General features: G+C 48.1%; 1 protein-coding gene across 1 annotated transcript in view; it reads left to right on the top strand.

Moving 5' to 3' along the window:
- Positions 1 to 6,208, top strand: part of LOC144168363 (uncharacterized) — a 17,092-nt gene extending 10,884 nt beyond the window's left edge. Inside the window, exons 2-4 of the mRNA XM_077697366.1 lie at positions 654 to 823; positions 3,910 to 4,243; positions 5,792 to 6,208. Of these exons, the coding sequence (XP_077553492.1) occupies positions 654 to 823; positions 3,910 to 4,243; positions 5,792 to 6,176 (889 nt within the window). The 3' untranslated portion in view covers positions 6,177 to 6,208. The remainder of the gene's footprint in view (positions 1 to 653; positions 824 to 3,909; positions 4,244 to 5,791) is intronic.
- Positions 6,209 to 14,964: the final 8,756 nt, after the last annotated feature.

The following is a 14,964-nucleotide window of genomic DNA, read 5'->3' as shown; positions in this document are numbered from 1 at the left end:
CATCACATGGCCTACCTACCTCTCTTTCCCCTAAAACCAAGTTGTCAAAAGGGAAAACAGCGCAAACTCAGACAAGACACAAGAAGAAGGAGGTGACAAACACGAGCGCTGTAAGTTGTCGCTATTAGAAAAAGAAATACGCTTGGGCCTTCTGCCTGTTGTATCTTTTCAAGATTGAAATTTTACTAAAAAAATGAATCGATGGCACTGATGGCTGTGTAACTTCATGACTGGTCTAGTCGCTGTAGTAGATGTAATTAAGCCCGTTTAACCTAAACTGTCATGCAAGCGTTGGCATGGGTTGGGCTTTGCTTTGGTATATTTTGGTATTTAAGAGGTTTAACGAGGCTTCTATTCATAAACCCCCTTTACCCAGCACGGCATTTGTTCCCTGGAGACGTAAATTCCGGAGTAGTGCACACCACCAACAAAAGTGTGAATGCCTTTATTGACCTGAGCCCCAACAGTTTCGTTTTGTATAGTGTGTACACTGAACACAACTATACACACGTATTTTGTTTGCCTCCGAGCAATCTACTGAACTTAATTTCTGCACCAATCTGTACCCTGCTCTAACGGAAGTAGCTCCTCTGTGTAAAATTTTCATTCATTCATTCATTCATTCATTCATGTGGTGGTTCATTCCGTTGCAGTTCTGGAGGCAGGTCACCTCGGCCTTACGTGATCAGGGCAATGCGACCTGAAGAGTTGGACCAGGCCTACAAGATCCGCCTCCAGACCAACTACGTGTTCGCCAAGAGCACTATCGAGACATCGTGGAAGATGCAACCGGACAGCTTCCTGGTTGCAGTCAGCGATGAAGGTAGCTTACACACGATCAGAACTGCGCTTTGCATTGGGAATATGGGAAGAGCCATTTCGCAGTCACGAAGCAGCAAACCGGTATTTCAGAAATACGCCAAATGTTTTCTCAGAAATTTCCTGTTAGACCGACAAGTAAAATGTGTGTAGGCCGGTGCGAATGTGCCTATGCTCGAAATATGTCTTCGTGAGCATTCCAGATAGTCTTCAGTTCGCTAAAACCGTGGTAATATATAGTTGAGTGCAGTGTTTGTAGCGCTTGTAGTGCCCCTCCCTTCTTGTATCCGCTTTCCTGCACTGTTTCCCCAGAAAATATTTTAAAGGGCATGCTCCGTTCTGTTCGCTTGTCTTCGTCAAGCTTTGCGTCTTATAAAGTTGATATCGTAATCCCAAGATGCCGCATAGACTCGCATATCCTTGCTCACCGTAAACCGAGCACACCCACAATTGCCGCGCACACTGCGGCGACCTACGGGAACTTTTCGATACTTTGGGGAAGCCGTTTAAGGTATTGCATAATGCAGACACACCAGTGCGAACGTAGCAGAAAACGGCCATGCTAAGCGAAACGCTTATACTCGCACCCTCATGAAAACAACCCTTTGTGTTTGCGGTTGCCGTCGAAAAGCATGTCATACGATGTAGACCTTGATAACGCCACAGCCAATGCGATCCGCTATCGTAAGACATCTTCCCTCAAACAGATGCTTTCATTGCCTCAGGTAAAGGGGAGTTATGCTACGTTCAGACTACCGACGCAAAAGCCATATCGTGACCTATAGACGTACAAAAACGGCACGTCACGCAGTTTGGTCGGCTAAGACGTAAAATTACGTCATTTTTTAAAGTTGTTACGACAGTTGCGGCAGCATTCTGCACCCGACCTTAGGCTATGTTCAGACTAGCCATGTAACAGCCATATCATGCGCTATGGACGTAAAAAACGGCGTTTCACGCAGTTCGGTTGGTTGAGACGTGAAATGACGTCTTGTTTAAAGATATTACGGCAGTTGCAACAACAGTCTTTATTTGGGGGGGGGGGGGGAGGGGGGGGGAGGGGGGGAGTGTAAAGCCGAGTTATAGTGGCCATAATAAAACGTCAGCGAATAACGCGCCTACACAGTTTGTAAACTTTGCTGGACTCGCGTAATAAGATGCAAGAGTAACCCGGCTCTTTCGGAAGCCCGGCAGTGAACCAGTTTTCGGGTATAGTGAATTGTAGCGCCACAATTATTTACGACGCGGCTGACGCCTCGCGCCCAGCCGTGCGCCGTTCTCGTATTTATTTATTTATTTATTTATTTATTTATTTATTTATTTATTTATTTATTTATTTATTTATTTATTTATTTATTTATTTATTTATTTATTTATTTATTTATTTATTTATTTATTTATTTATTTATTTATTTATTTATTTATTTATTTATTTATACCCTCAGGACCAGAAGGCATTACAGAGGAGAGTGGGTAATACACAAATACAGTGAGTGAAATTACAGGCAATATGGAGCACAAACATTTCGTAATTATACAGTTAGGTAGGTAACAAAGCAAAAAAGTACAGTAAGTAGTAATTAGAGGCAGGTAAGTACAAAATGTTCTTAATATACAATGTTAACTAAGGCGTTTTTGAACAATACCGGATTTTGTATACAGGCAATAGGGTCGAGAAGGTGGTTCCAGTCTGAGGCAGTCCGGGGAAAAAGACTGTGAGAAGGCGTTAGTCCGTGCATGGGGTATCCTGACTTTATTCGAGTGGTCTAAATGAGCAGAAATGTAATAGGCGCAAGGATGAATTCGCTGCGTAGTTCGGGGTGATAGAATATTTTAAGGAAAAGACACAGAGGAAGAACGTTACGACGAGACGCTAGACGCGAGACACATGGACCAGTGGCGGATGCGATTCGCATGCGACTGATCGTTACGACTGATCGCTAGGACCGGTTTTGGCGTAGTTCGCTGGTCGGAGGAGGCTCACGACGTGCGACTGGCAAGACAGATGCAGTCGTGCCTTCGTTGCGATCATCGTGCGGCCACACACAGCCAGTTAGAGCCCGAAGGTGTCATCCCTGAGAAAGTTCCTTTCAAAGCCTCCCCCCCCCTTCCCCCCCCCCCCCCCCCTTCCCAGGTGGCGCCAGTGGCAATTCCGAGTATTCTGTTGCGAGCAGCTCACCGCTGCCGCCGCCGCCGATCCGCGCGCTCTCCGACTGGTAGACGCATGTTGCCCGTAGTACCTACAGCATGGACAAGTGGAATCATTGCTGGTAAATGTTCCCACACCGCTGTACTGAACATATAAAAATTGATTGATTTGATTGATTGTAGGGTTTAACGCCATGACGCAACGTAGGCGATGAGGCACGCCGTAGTGGAGGGCTCCGGATTAATTTTGACCACCTGGGGATCTTTAACGTGCGCCGAAATCTCGTACACACGGGCGTTTTTTTTCTTTTCGCCTCCATGAGAAAAGCGGCCGCCGCGGCCGGGAATCGAACCCGCATCCTCGTGCTCAGCAGCAGAACGCCTTAGCCACTGAGCCACCGCGGCGGAACACATAAAAATCCAATGTATAACGTATTAACAGTATTCATGTTCACTTCAAGTTATAAATTTTCTTTTCCTGCTCGGGTTTCTCTTGAACATATCTAAATCGGCCGGAGTGCGCCTGAACAGGGAAGCAACCATGGAGCAAAAACAGTGGGCGGAGCGGCGCCGACGACGCATCGCACGCGCGCATCGGACCATACCATTTGTCTCAAATTCACGCGTAAGACTAGTCGTGGCGACCGTCGTAACGATCAGTCGCATGTGATTCGCATGCACCAGTCGTCCATGTGTCTCGCGCTTAAGGCTCAATTTCATGTTTGTGACACTGTCGGTACGGTTCAATTCAAACGCCACAGTATGGCCTGTTCGCCTGAAAGATGCTGCTGCCTAAAACCAAGGAAGAAATTTTGAACGGTGGTGCGCGCGTACCGACATGTGCCGGTCGCCACGTGCGAACCAAAGCGAACGTTTCGGCTCTTGAACCGGTCTCGGGGGCGTTTTTGCGAGAGTTCGCTGGTACATCCGCGTGGCATCCAGGCGAGGTGTACGGCACCGTGTCGATGGTGCGCTACAGCGAGGGCGTGGCGTACCTCAGCCTGCTGGTGGTCAAGGAGGGAGTCCGCAGCAGGCGAATCGGCACTGAGCTACTGCTGGCTGCGCTCGACAAGTGCGGCGACGACAACAAGTACATGCGCTGCGTCACTGCGCTCGAGCCGCTCTTCGACCGCATGCACCTCTTCATGCTCCGCTCCGACATATCCTTCGGTCGCACCAGGGCCGCCAGGCTGGACCCCAAGAGGCTGGAGCTAGAGCACACAGAAGGGGTGACCATCACCCGGTACGAGGAGGACCTTTGGGAAAGGCTTCGCGGGTGCGTATTTTTGCTGTTGTTGTTCTTCTTCTTCTTCTTCTTCTTCTTCTTCTTCTTCTTCTTCTTCTTCTTCTTCTTCTTCTTCTTCTTCTTCTTCTTCTTCTTCTTCTTGTCGTCGTTGTTAATCGTAGTTAAGAACCACAGAGTAAGTTCCTTCCAAACTAGCCAACTTAAACCTCCTCCCTCTCTTCTATTTATTGAAGAACGGTACCGAGGGGAAAGTAACGAGGTGTCTCAGAAAAATGAAGCATCCTGACTTACCCCTGTTTAAATCCTTGATCTATACAAAACTAACCCCCAACGATAACATTTTATCGTAGGATCCCATGAAGACCTACCATCATAGTCATGAGGCTCTTTGCCTTTGTCCGCCTTGATCCATCATCATCACCGGAAATGCAAAATTAGTAACCGCACGGTAACTGTGACGAGTTCGGTATAGATACTTGAAGATAATGTAGGAACGATGCCGGAGTGGGGAACCACCGTTCGCGACCGCCCCGTAGTTCTTGTCCGCTGTTACCACGGAAGTTCTGGAACGTTCCCGACTTCTATCTTGGATTTCGCAATACCCTGATGTGGCTATTGCAGTACAAAGTAACGTGACTGGGTGGTTTTTGAGATACTGTGGAAATAATAAATCCACCGTTTAACAAGGATAGAATCACAGTACCGTTCGCAAGGACGTCCTGACCAGACCTTTACATCCCAACCGTCGTTGGAGAGGCGTATACGTACTGATTATCCGTTCGTTTGTTTCGGCATTATCGTCCGAGAGGACAATGACTGTTCTTGCGCGAAATGTTCGCTCGTTTTTTTAAGAGCAACTGACAAAGTAAACGGTAAAACCCAACCTTCGGTCGTGGCAGCAGTTTTCCCCAACAAATAATTGGCAGTGAATGGTGAAAACGAATTTTTCGTGTGAGGAAACGCAAAATGTTCAATTACTGCAGTAATTGAATTCACTCATTGTCTTCATATAACGGCTGACGTCAGTTCCCCTCACTTTATTAAGAACGTAGTAGTTTATAGATTAATATTCTACGTTATATTGCACTTCGAATGCGAAATTGGATCATTTAACTATCGCGCCTTAAGTTTTTTTTAACGATTATGACAGCGGCCTCAAGTAAGTAAACGCAAAACGCAGTGACGCCGGGGCTGTGGGACGTGCGCTAGAAACGCTGTACGTATAGTACATTTCAGAAGCTGCATAAAGCACTGTACAGGCCACATTGTTGTCAACAGCCCGCCCACTGACCACGTCGACCCACCATGAAGGGGGCCTTGAAATGACATTTCCGTCTCAGCTATGGGCAGGTGGAACCGTAAGAACCAGGTGCCTATTGTCGCTTTCCTTCACGGTAAGTTAGGAGCCCTCAGTGGGCGGACTGCTTGCAACAGCGTAGCCTCCACAGTGATGCAGCCAGCTTCTGGAACGAACTATAGATTCCTCAACCATGTGGTATCAATTCTGAGCGCACCCAAATCGTTATAACGATGTCCGCGGTTTTAACGACGTATGGGCTCCGAATACATGCAACGCAGGTACGACGTGGGTTTGGCGAGCGTGGACCGGTCGCACGTCGTGAAGATCAACGTGGAGCAGGAGGGCGCGGTGACCGAGGTGGCCTTGAGACCGGACGGCTCCGTGGCCGGCTACAGCGTGGTGCACGCGATGACTGACAGGACCTGGTACTTCTACATGCTGGCGGCAGACTCACCGAGCATAGCATGCATGCTGATCCACAGCTTCATCACCCACTGTCCGGGGGCCAACGAAGAGGGCCTGGTCTTCGTGAGCCCGCTGTACCCCAGCGAGGAAGAGTCCTTCGTCGTTAAGCTCCTCGGCTTGAAGGTCACCGTGTATTCGGTCAGCAGGTTCAGCGACTACGAGCTCAAGTTTGACTATGCTCGAATATTCTCCATGTAGTCGCCACGAAGGAGAAAAATGCTCGTCGTACCATTGACTGGAGCCGGTGGACGAGCGTGACTTGAGAGTCAGGAACTGATTCGGGAACGCTTTTACCGCGCTCGCTGCATCAGCGACTACAGATAAGGCCATCAGGTGTCTAGAAATTTGAAACAAGTCTGGGAGCCTCAGTCGAGCGTGACGCTCCTGCGCGAGGCATGTACCACTATTAAAATTCAAACGCAAAATCATGCTAAGCTGTTGACTTAAATTTCCGATAAGCGCACTCCACTCTGGTATTATTTTCGAATATACTTTTGGCGAAACGTATTATGTTATGTCTATACCGTGCTGACTGTAGTCGCAATATGCCGTGCCGACACTTGTCAGATAATAATAAATAAAGAACTGAAGGCATCAAGTCTTCTTTTTTCCTTTGATCTTCTGGTATAAAGTTTGGTTAAGCTTCTCTATTGGTTGCGTGCAGCTGCCTCTGAGAGAGTTGTGTGAAAGCCTTGGCAACCGCACATTGCGAGGTTACCCCCGAATCTGTTGCCTCTTGTTGAAGTAGGGCACGGCGCAAATATACGCTGTTAACGATCGCTGGGGAAAGAAGGGAGATAACAATGAGGAGACTTGCAATGGAATAACTTGTTTCCCTGCGTGCAGATGTGTAACTTTATATTCGACCCAATTAACAATGTTAGTTTCATCGGCGTCACTTCGTACTGCCACATGCTGCAGCGCTCAACCTTTGCATCTGTACAAAAGACATGATCAGGCTTACAATGCGGTATTTTTGACTGTCAATTTGCGCTCCTGAAACCTACGTGGCTGTGCTTTGCATGAGCCTCTATTATACCTAACATTGTATCTAGCATTCATAATCAAAACGAACTTCAACGTCTCATAAGCTACAGGTCATGGATCTCGTACGCACGTTTGTCGGCTTATTTGTCCTTTATGTCACAACGGGAATGGATCTAACCTGTCAATCGAGGCCTACAGAAACAATTTCCAAAATGAATTAGTTGGATCAAAAGACCTTTTTCAACAATACCGCATTAGTTGTCTAAACCACCACACTAAAAATATGGAAAGACAAATAAGCATTATTCTTGCCAAGAATCTTTCGCCTGTTTTTCGTTGTCACAAGGGAGCCGTCGCCAGCGCTCCGAAACGTCGCGTTATTTTCTGACTTGGACAGTGACCTCTGCTTCATATTTTGTGCCGATAATCTTAGGGGAGGGGTTGGGAAGAGAGGAAGGGAGATTCCGGAAGCTCCCCCATGACACGTCGCCAATATCTTGACGTCCCGTTGGACTGCGAACCTCCGCACGCGGCTGCAGAACAAGTGCTGGGCAGCATCTCGTGGCGTCGTTTCGCCAGCAACCTTATGATCATGGAGCAGCTGACGGTGCATCGAGACCACCACGGCCAGGGCATCGGCCGCGAGTTGCTGGCTGCGCTGGTCGACAAGCTCTCCGAAAACCTCATGGTGCGCATCCCGGAGCCCATCGAGCCGGACTTCGTGAGGGAAATGCCACCCTTTCCGTACAGGTGAGGGGGAGTCTAAGTCGCGCACGATGCGCAGCTTATAACTTGCGGCTCTCCCGCTAAGCCATCGGCTGCATGCGTCACCTAACGCTATGCTGTTTTGTCTAAAACATTTGAGTTTCATGCATGACGCTTGACACGCCGACTACCTTGACTGCGAGGCGCGCCGTAGTGGAGGGCTCCAGATTAATTTCGACCACCTGGGGTTCTTTAACGGGCGTTTTGGCTTTTAGCCTCCGCCTGAAAAGCAGCCACCATGGCCGGGATCGAACCCGCTACCTTGAGCTCAGCCGCACAACGCCTCAGCCACTGAGACACCGCGGGAGGTTTTCATGGGTTTCACGAAGACGTATTTTCACCTCGTCAGCCCTGTCAACGCTCCAACGAGTTACCGTATGCGTCTGCTTCGCTAGTGCGGCCAAGGGAGCAGATTTGAATGGCGAGGTTGTTCTCGCATTGTACATCGTTACAACGCTGACACAGCTTTCCAGTCCTATTGGCGGTAAGATGTTTGAGTGGCTCCCCCTGACACTGACGTCGGCTTAGAGACTCGCGCCGCTGTCGTCTGCTACTCTCGGCTTCTGAAGGGCAGCAGTGCCTAGAAATCGCCCGGTTTGGTGCTTTAGTGCATTACAAAGCGTATTTCTAGTAATTCAGTTATTTTTGCCAGCTTCTGACATAACTAAATAATTTCAAACTGTATCACCAAAAAGTTTGCAACACACGAGAAGAGAGAGAACAACGTTCTTCAGAGGATCTCTCAGAAGTTTGTAACTCGTCCTTTCTATCTTATTTGCGAGGTTTAGTGCTCACATCTTCTCTATAAGTATTCGAAATGCCTAGGCTTACCTAAAATATTTGTGAGATGCTCTTATAAAGACTCAACAGTCTGTAATGCGACGTGCCAAGCAACGGGTCTCTACACGCGGATCGCACAGCAGGAAATAAGACGGCTGTCCATTTTTTTCGTTGTTGTGGGCTTCCGTGCCCAACGCATTTTTTTTTCTGCACCGTAACGAAAGTCTTATCGAGAAGCTTGGGGATGTTTGGGAGGCTCAAAAACATCGTGTGGATATTTTCTTCAGGTTGTATGGCATACATTCTCGTGTTGACAAATTGGCTTTCCTTATGGCTGCGTGCAAGAACTTGCATATCCGCAGTGTGCGTTGTTTATTCTGGTGCAAATGCAATAAGATGGTTTGTGCTAAGCCACCGCGATCGTGTCCCAGACAACGTTGTCCAGAGTGGTCAAAGGCGGATTTGGCGCTCCGAATTTCTATCTTAACCACGTTATCATAACGAACTGACTCTCAACCCGAATTATTGGGACATGATTATGGCGTTGAAGGCTTGATATACTGGCTAACGAACGCAATAGATAGTATACGTGTATATATTACAAGAATCGAAACCGATGAATATTTCCAAGCAGCTCTTTATTGTTTTCAACCCTTCCAGGCCTAAAGAACAAATCGATCAATTGATTGTAGGGTTTAACGCGCCGACACAACGCACGCGATGAGGCGCGTCGTAGTGGAGGGCTCCGGATTAATTTTGACCACCTGGAGATCTTTAACGTGCGCCAAAATCTCGCACACACGGGCATTTTTGCTTTTCGCCTCCATCAGAAAAGCGGCCACCACGGCTGGGAATCGAACCCGCGTCTTAGTGCTCGTAAGAACAAATCCTGGTCTACTCAGGATGGCGTTCTATGAATTGAGGAAAATTACTCTTACTCTCTTGTCCTGTACTGAGGACCCAGCCCACTAAGGAGCTCGATTCTATTGTTAAATAAAGTTTTATCCTCCTTCTCCTCCTCCTCTTGAGAGCAGCTTGTCTATAACGCATATCTAAATATTACGAAGATATGGCTGTCGCAAATGTACCGAACTATCCCTCCAAGTTTGAACAAACGTAGTGTTACTGTATCTTAACCGTAGACGGGACTTGTTTTGCTGAATAAACCTCCATACTGGTTAAAAGCCTGGTATAAAACCAGCACGCGCCTATACACACAGTTGGTTATTTGATCTAAACCTACAGTTTTTGCATCCCATAGTTCATGTCGGCATACTTTCATGCTATGACAACGTAAAGTGATGTGATGCAATACTTTCGAGCGTTTGGCAAATTTTGCAAAACTGTTTGACCTTACATATGATTACCGGGAATCGTAATACGTTCTGTCAAAGCCGACAGCCCCGAAGGCCTGGAATTTGTTTTGGTCTTGCATTTTCGCTGTTGTCAGTTACTAGCAACTGGCTGTTCTCTTGTTCGAAAGAATAGGTAATACATAATCTGACGCCTAGCTCTGACTCTTCGCGCACGTGCCGCACAGGACCAGCTTCGCAAGGAATGGGGCGACGCCGCCAATGTTTCTTCCGTATAGCGGTATCCAAAACTAAACTTTAACTCACACCTTGAGCTAGTGCATGTGAGTTTAAGTCTATTATTATCATAAAAAGCTACGCATACGAAAAACCTGGTGCGGACAAGCATGAGACGTCAACCGAACGCAATGAAACAGCAGGGAGAGCGAGCCCGAGTGCAGCTGACGACAAATGCGAGAATCCTAAGTCGGCTTCAGGAGGGCGCACTTCGCAGCGCCGCCCGTGGACGCACTCACCGCCAATTGTAAACTGTGGGCCATGATAGCTCATATACCTGGCCGCAGTGCTTGAATTAACGGCGCACGAAGGTGCATTATGGTTAGCAGAACTACGAGCATTTTTGTTTTATTTCAGGGTGCACGTCCACAGGTTTCTCGTTCTGCAACACTTCCGATACATGCGTTCCCTCTTTCCTTCACGTCTGGAAGCACTGTGAAAGCTATAGTTATCGCCAGCACGGAGCGGCACCGTGCGTGATTTGCTCGTCGCAGCAGACATGCCTTCCGTTTCTACTTTGCTTTTGTGATTTTCTTTTTAAAGTGGCTATCAAATGCGTTGATTGCGTCAACTGGAGAAAAGCCAGCCAATAGCCGCTACCCTGCTGTAATGACGTAATTCCAGTGGTCGAAGAATGCCAAAACTCGGAAACAGACAAAAATCTTTTGAGCAGGTTTCTAACTTATGTGATGGGCATAGAGCAGCAATTTTTTTTTTCTGTGGTGCTGTGTGACCCCCTAATTGTTGCAGGGCCCCTATAAATGTTTGGAACGTACGAATTTCAAAAACACGGGACAAACTTCATTTTAAATCATGGCGCAGGTCTCGCTAACATTTCGGACATTCAGTGGAACGAATTGTTCGGGCGCTCTTGAAGCTCGGATACGCAAAACTGCATTATTAGCGGATAAGTCACCGCACATGTTCTCAATTAATTGGGGGCTTGGTAGGGATCAGTAAGCTTAAAGCGTTGATATGCATCAGTTTTATATTTTAATCGTTTTCTTGATTAAGTAGTAATCGAACTAGGAAGTACTCTTGCCATCCGCACAGCTTCCACGGTAGTAGAGAATGGCGCCTCCGGGCTTCACACACGGAATGTTTTAGTTTACGATTTCTCGCTAGCGTCATTTGCGCTGCCATGCAACAATTTTCCGATTCACTTGACAACCATGCCGGCTGTATTTCTGGTTGAAGTGAAAGACATGAGCCAAAACACCGCCTTCAACGGACTTCTTTTCGGAGCGCTCCTTTCAGGACCCCATTTCTGGGCTATGTGGAGTCGTCTGTGTATTCAATCGTAACAAGTGAACGAACAGCGCAGGGGCGATGAATGTGCGGTGACAGCGGAAACAGTGCTACAAAAAAAATGCAGGAAGGTGGGACCGTAGAAGCGTTCGGAGGAAAGCTAGCGGATGAGGTGTTTACAGTGAAGATATGTCAGGGGGTGACATACTCTGACACCTTGTGTGGCGACTGCTGCGAAACGCGCAGCCCTCGTACAGTCCTCGCACCGCCGGCGCCAAGATCGCGTGCTGTGTGCCACTAAAGCAGCACCTAAGAGTGATATGCAATTGCACATATATGCATGTTTTTCACGACTTCTTTACCAAACTGTATTGCACATCCAAATTTTCCAAATAGGTGCGTTCAAAATTGCTTCACCGCTAGATGTGTAAACATCGGACCAGTTCAATCCAACCCAGGTTGGAACATTAGTTTATACCTCGAAACACTGCATCCTCAGTTCTCTCGTCCTTTCCCGTCGATGCGCTGTTTTTACGTTATCAAACCTTCGTGTCCTCCACAGCTGAGGGCCCGTTAGGTGTTCCAAATGGCCACTGCGGGGCATCTTCTTACCATGCAAGTATTGCCTTGGGGCATAAAGTTAAAACCAATTTGTACTTATCCACCTACGACCCGCTCTCGTATACAGGTCGCCCACTGTTCTGCTGAGCACATGGGCAGCGCCCCTTTGCCTCGAGCGGATGCCGGCCGAGCCTGACGGTGTGACCGTGGAGCCAATCAAGAGCGAGGACCTGGACGGCGTGCTTCGCTACGACCGTGACGTGTTCCACTGCGACCGGGCCGAGCTAGTCACGCGTCTCGTGCAGGCATCGCAAAGCGCATGCGTGTTCGCCCTCAACGAAGAGTTCGAGGTGCGCTATGAGGTGCCGAAGAGGACTCGCGAATATCGAAGTGGTGACAGCGGTTTTAAATGCTGGCACGAGCACGGCCTCTCGGTTTACACCGAGCGGCCTTCCATTCCAGTCATTTGTATCAGTGTTCTGCCCATAGTCATGATAGTGCGATTCGTGTCTACATTTTTTATCGGGCGCTGAGAATTCACAGAAGGCGGTGCATGGGCTTCCGCCAGAAGGGCATGCTGAACGATAGGGGAATAGGTTGCTGAATTTTAACAGCAGAGCTGTTCAAGCTTTTAGTTCCACTGTATAGGCTTACCAGAAAAAAATACCAAGAAAAAATACAGAGCGCACGCGAGCGTGCGCCTCATAAGGAGCCCCCCGCGCCGGGCAAATCGGCTTTCGAGAACACTATGCCCAGCGTTCGTGGCGTGATCTCTCGCGTGCTCTTCTTCTCGTCAGTTGACGTGCGTTTGTGCCTGAAGTGTGCAGAACAGACGCTGACTTCGCGCTGCATACGCCGAGCTCGCGACGCCGGTTGCCGCTGTTCTAGAGCGTGCAAACGCGGTCCACACTGGGAGAGATGTGGAACAGACCAGACAAAACGATCCAGGACTGCCAATCATGTAGATCTCTCAGCGGCAAGTTCGGAAATCCATATGGGGGCGTCTCCGACGAAGGGAAAGGGGCCGCCAGCTCTACTGTTTCTCCAGCCTTGCACCACTAGTGCAAGCTGGGCCGTTTTTTTTTACAGCGAAGCTGTCTACCTCTAGCCCCTGTAGCCACCCCCCAAATCCATCCCCTAAGGGTTACCTGAGCCGGAAAAGGCCGCAAACAGGAGGCGTCCGCGAGCAGATAGGCCGCGGCGCCGCAGCAGCTGAGGCAAGTAGAAGGTGGAGAGGGAGTGGCGTTGTAGCTCGGCGTTGTATTAGAGCCGCTTAGAGGAGGAGATTGCGCGATGCAGCAGCATCGGAAACCCGTGGTAAGGGCGAGAGAGTGTGGCGTCGAGCGTGACAGCCCGTCCCGCCACCAATAATCATTTTCCAAGTGTTTCATCTGCGCATGGGCTTGGAGGCGCCACCATGACTTTTGGGGGCTCGGTGCTATCTGAGTCGCCGCTAATGACTTACGCGGTTTGCACTCAGGGCACAACTCCGGACAAATGGTGGCTGATATTTGGTGGCCGCTGCAAACTTGCTATGTCATCAGGCGGCCTGTCATTGACGTTGGGAAAAGTATAAAAAAATTTCGGAGAAGCGCGCGCAAACAGCGAGTTCCGCGCATGAAGTTGTAAAGTAAAGCGCTATAAACATGCCAAGGAAGCCTCGTAGGTTATCACTATTGGGGTGCTCCGTCAATAGCCATACAGAAGCACGGCAGCACCAGCAACGATGTTCGAAAGAGCCCCGGTTGGGCTTCTTGTAACCTCCGCTATTCTTGGCGTGGGAAAGCTCAATTACGTGAGCACCGCCGGCAGACAAGCCGCCGGCTTAGTTTTGTGCACTTCTTTGGACGGCGCCCCGGCCAGTCAGGTTATGTTTCATGAATGTGTGCAGCCCAATGAAACCGAAACAGCTTTGCAGAGTAATACGTCACCACATAAATGATTCGACCCTCAGTATTTTTATGATTCGACTCTTCAATTAGCATTCGAGGTTGTATTCACTCAATTGAAACGAAAACAGACTTTTATTGCGCACATGTCCCTTCGTGCATATTGAGTTGGCGTGTTATATAATCCAGAAACATACAAAACTTTTCCAATGCAACTGCCGGAAATCGTTTTATTCGAGTGCCAATGGCAGGGAAAATTGAAAAGTGGCAATGATCTGCGCCCAAACGTTCTAATAGCAAATGTAGAGGCATCACATCATATGTTTTGTACCGCCACAAATTCTGTAAAGCCGCATTAAAAAATCTTAAAACAAATATTTGTGGATATCTTTGTTGTGAATAACATTTCTCAAACCTTCTCAGATAAAACTTAATTCGCCGCTGTCTAAGCGATAGTGCCAGGCGTGACTAGCTACCTTATTACAAATGAAATAAACGTGTTTCCAACTGGTACGCTTGTTTGATTTTATATTCCGGGAAAAAGTAGTATTCTATGCGGCACTTTCCTAACAGCGGTATCACCAACAGCATTAACCTGGTTCTTTTACATCCGAATAAAAGCACCTTCTGCGGCCTGCTAGCCCTTCTATTGACCAAAAATTGAAATACGCTACGCAAACGGGTCTAGCAGATAAACGTCGTATATGATAACGTTATTATGCGCCATTGCCCACGGTTTTATTTGAGAGCATGTCTTCAGACAGCGTTTCCTTATTCTTATATACAGACAAGCGGAAATCGCCCTATGTTTTGGTGTCATGTTTGGCACCATTCAGATCGGATGCCCCACAATCAAAAAACGTCAGTTGCGCAAAAAGGAAGGTTCATTAATGTTTCGTGACATTTCGAGAAATTAAAGCCACTTTAAGTTATAGACGTTTTAAAGGGGCCATGCAGACAAAATACAAGTTTGGGTCATTCGAAAGATTCCCTCGTTAGAATCACACTGCCACCACCTTTGACGTAAACTTCGCTCAAATAACTTACATAATTAGGAAAAAAGGGAATGCCCATCCGACTCACTAGCTCACATTTCCGCACACACATGACGTCATATGCGCAGCTTATCGATTGGCTGAGGCCGGGAAAAGCAAAAGCAAGTTAGGC

The sequence above is a fragment of the Haemaphysalis longicornis genome, unplaced genomic scaffold (genome assembly GCF_048455015.1).
Source record: "Haemaphysalis longicornis isolate Haplotype H1 unplaced genomic scaffold, Haemaphysalis longicornis Haplotype H1 scaffold_2, whole genome shotgun sequence".
NCBI lineage: Eukaryota > Metazoa > Arthropoda > Arachnida > Ixodida > Ixodidae > Haemaphysalis > Haemaphysalis longicornis.
The sequence above is the reverse complement of the archived record's forward strand: the minus strand, read 5'-3'. Positions and strand labels throughout refer to the sequence as shown.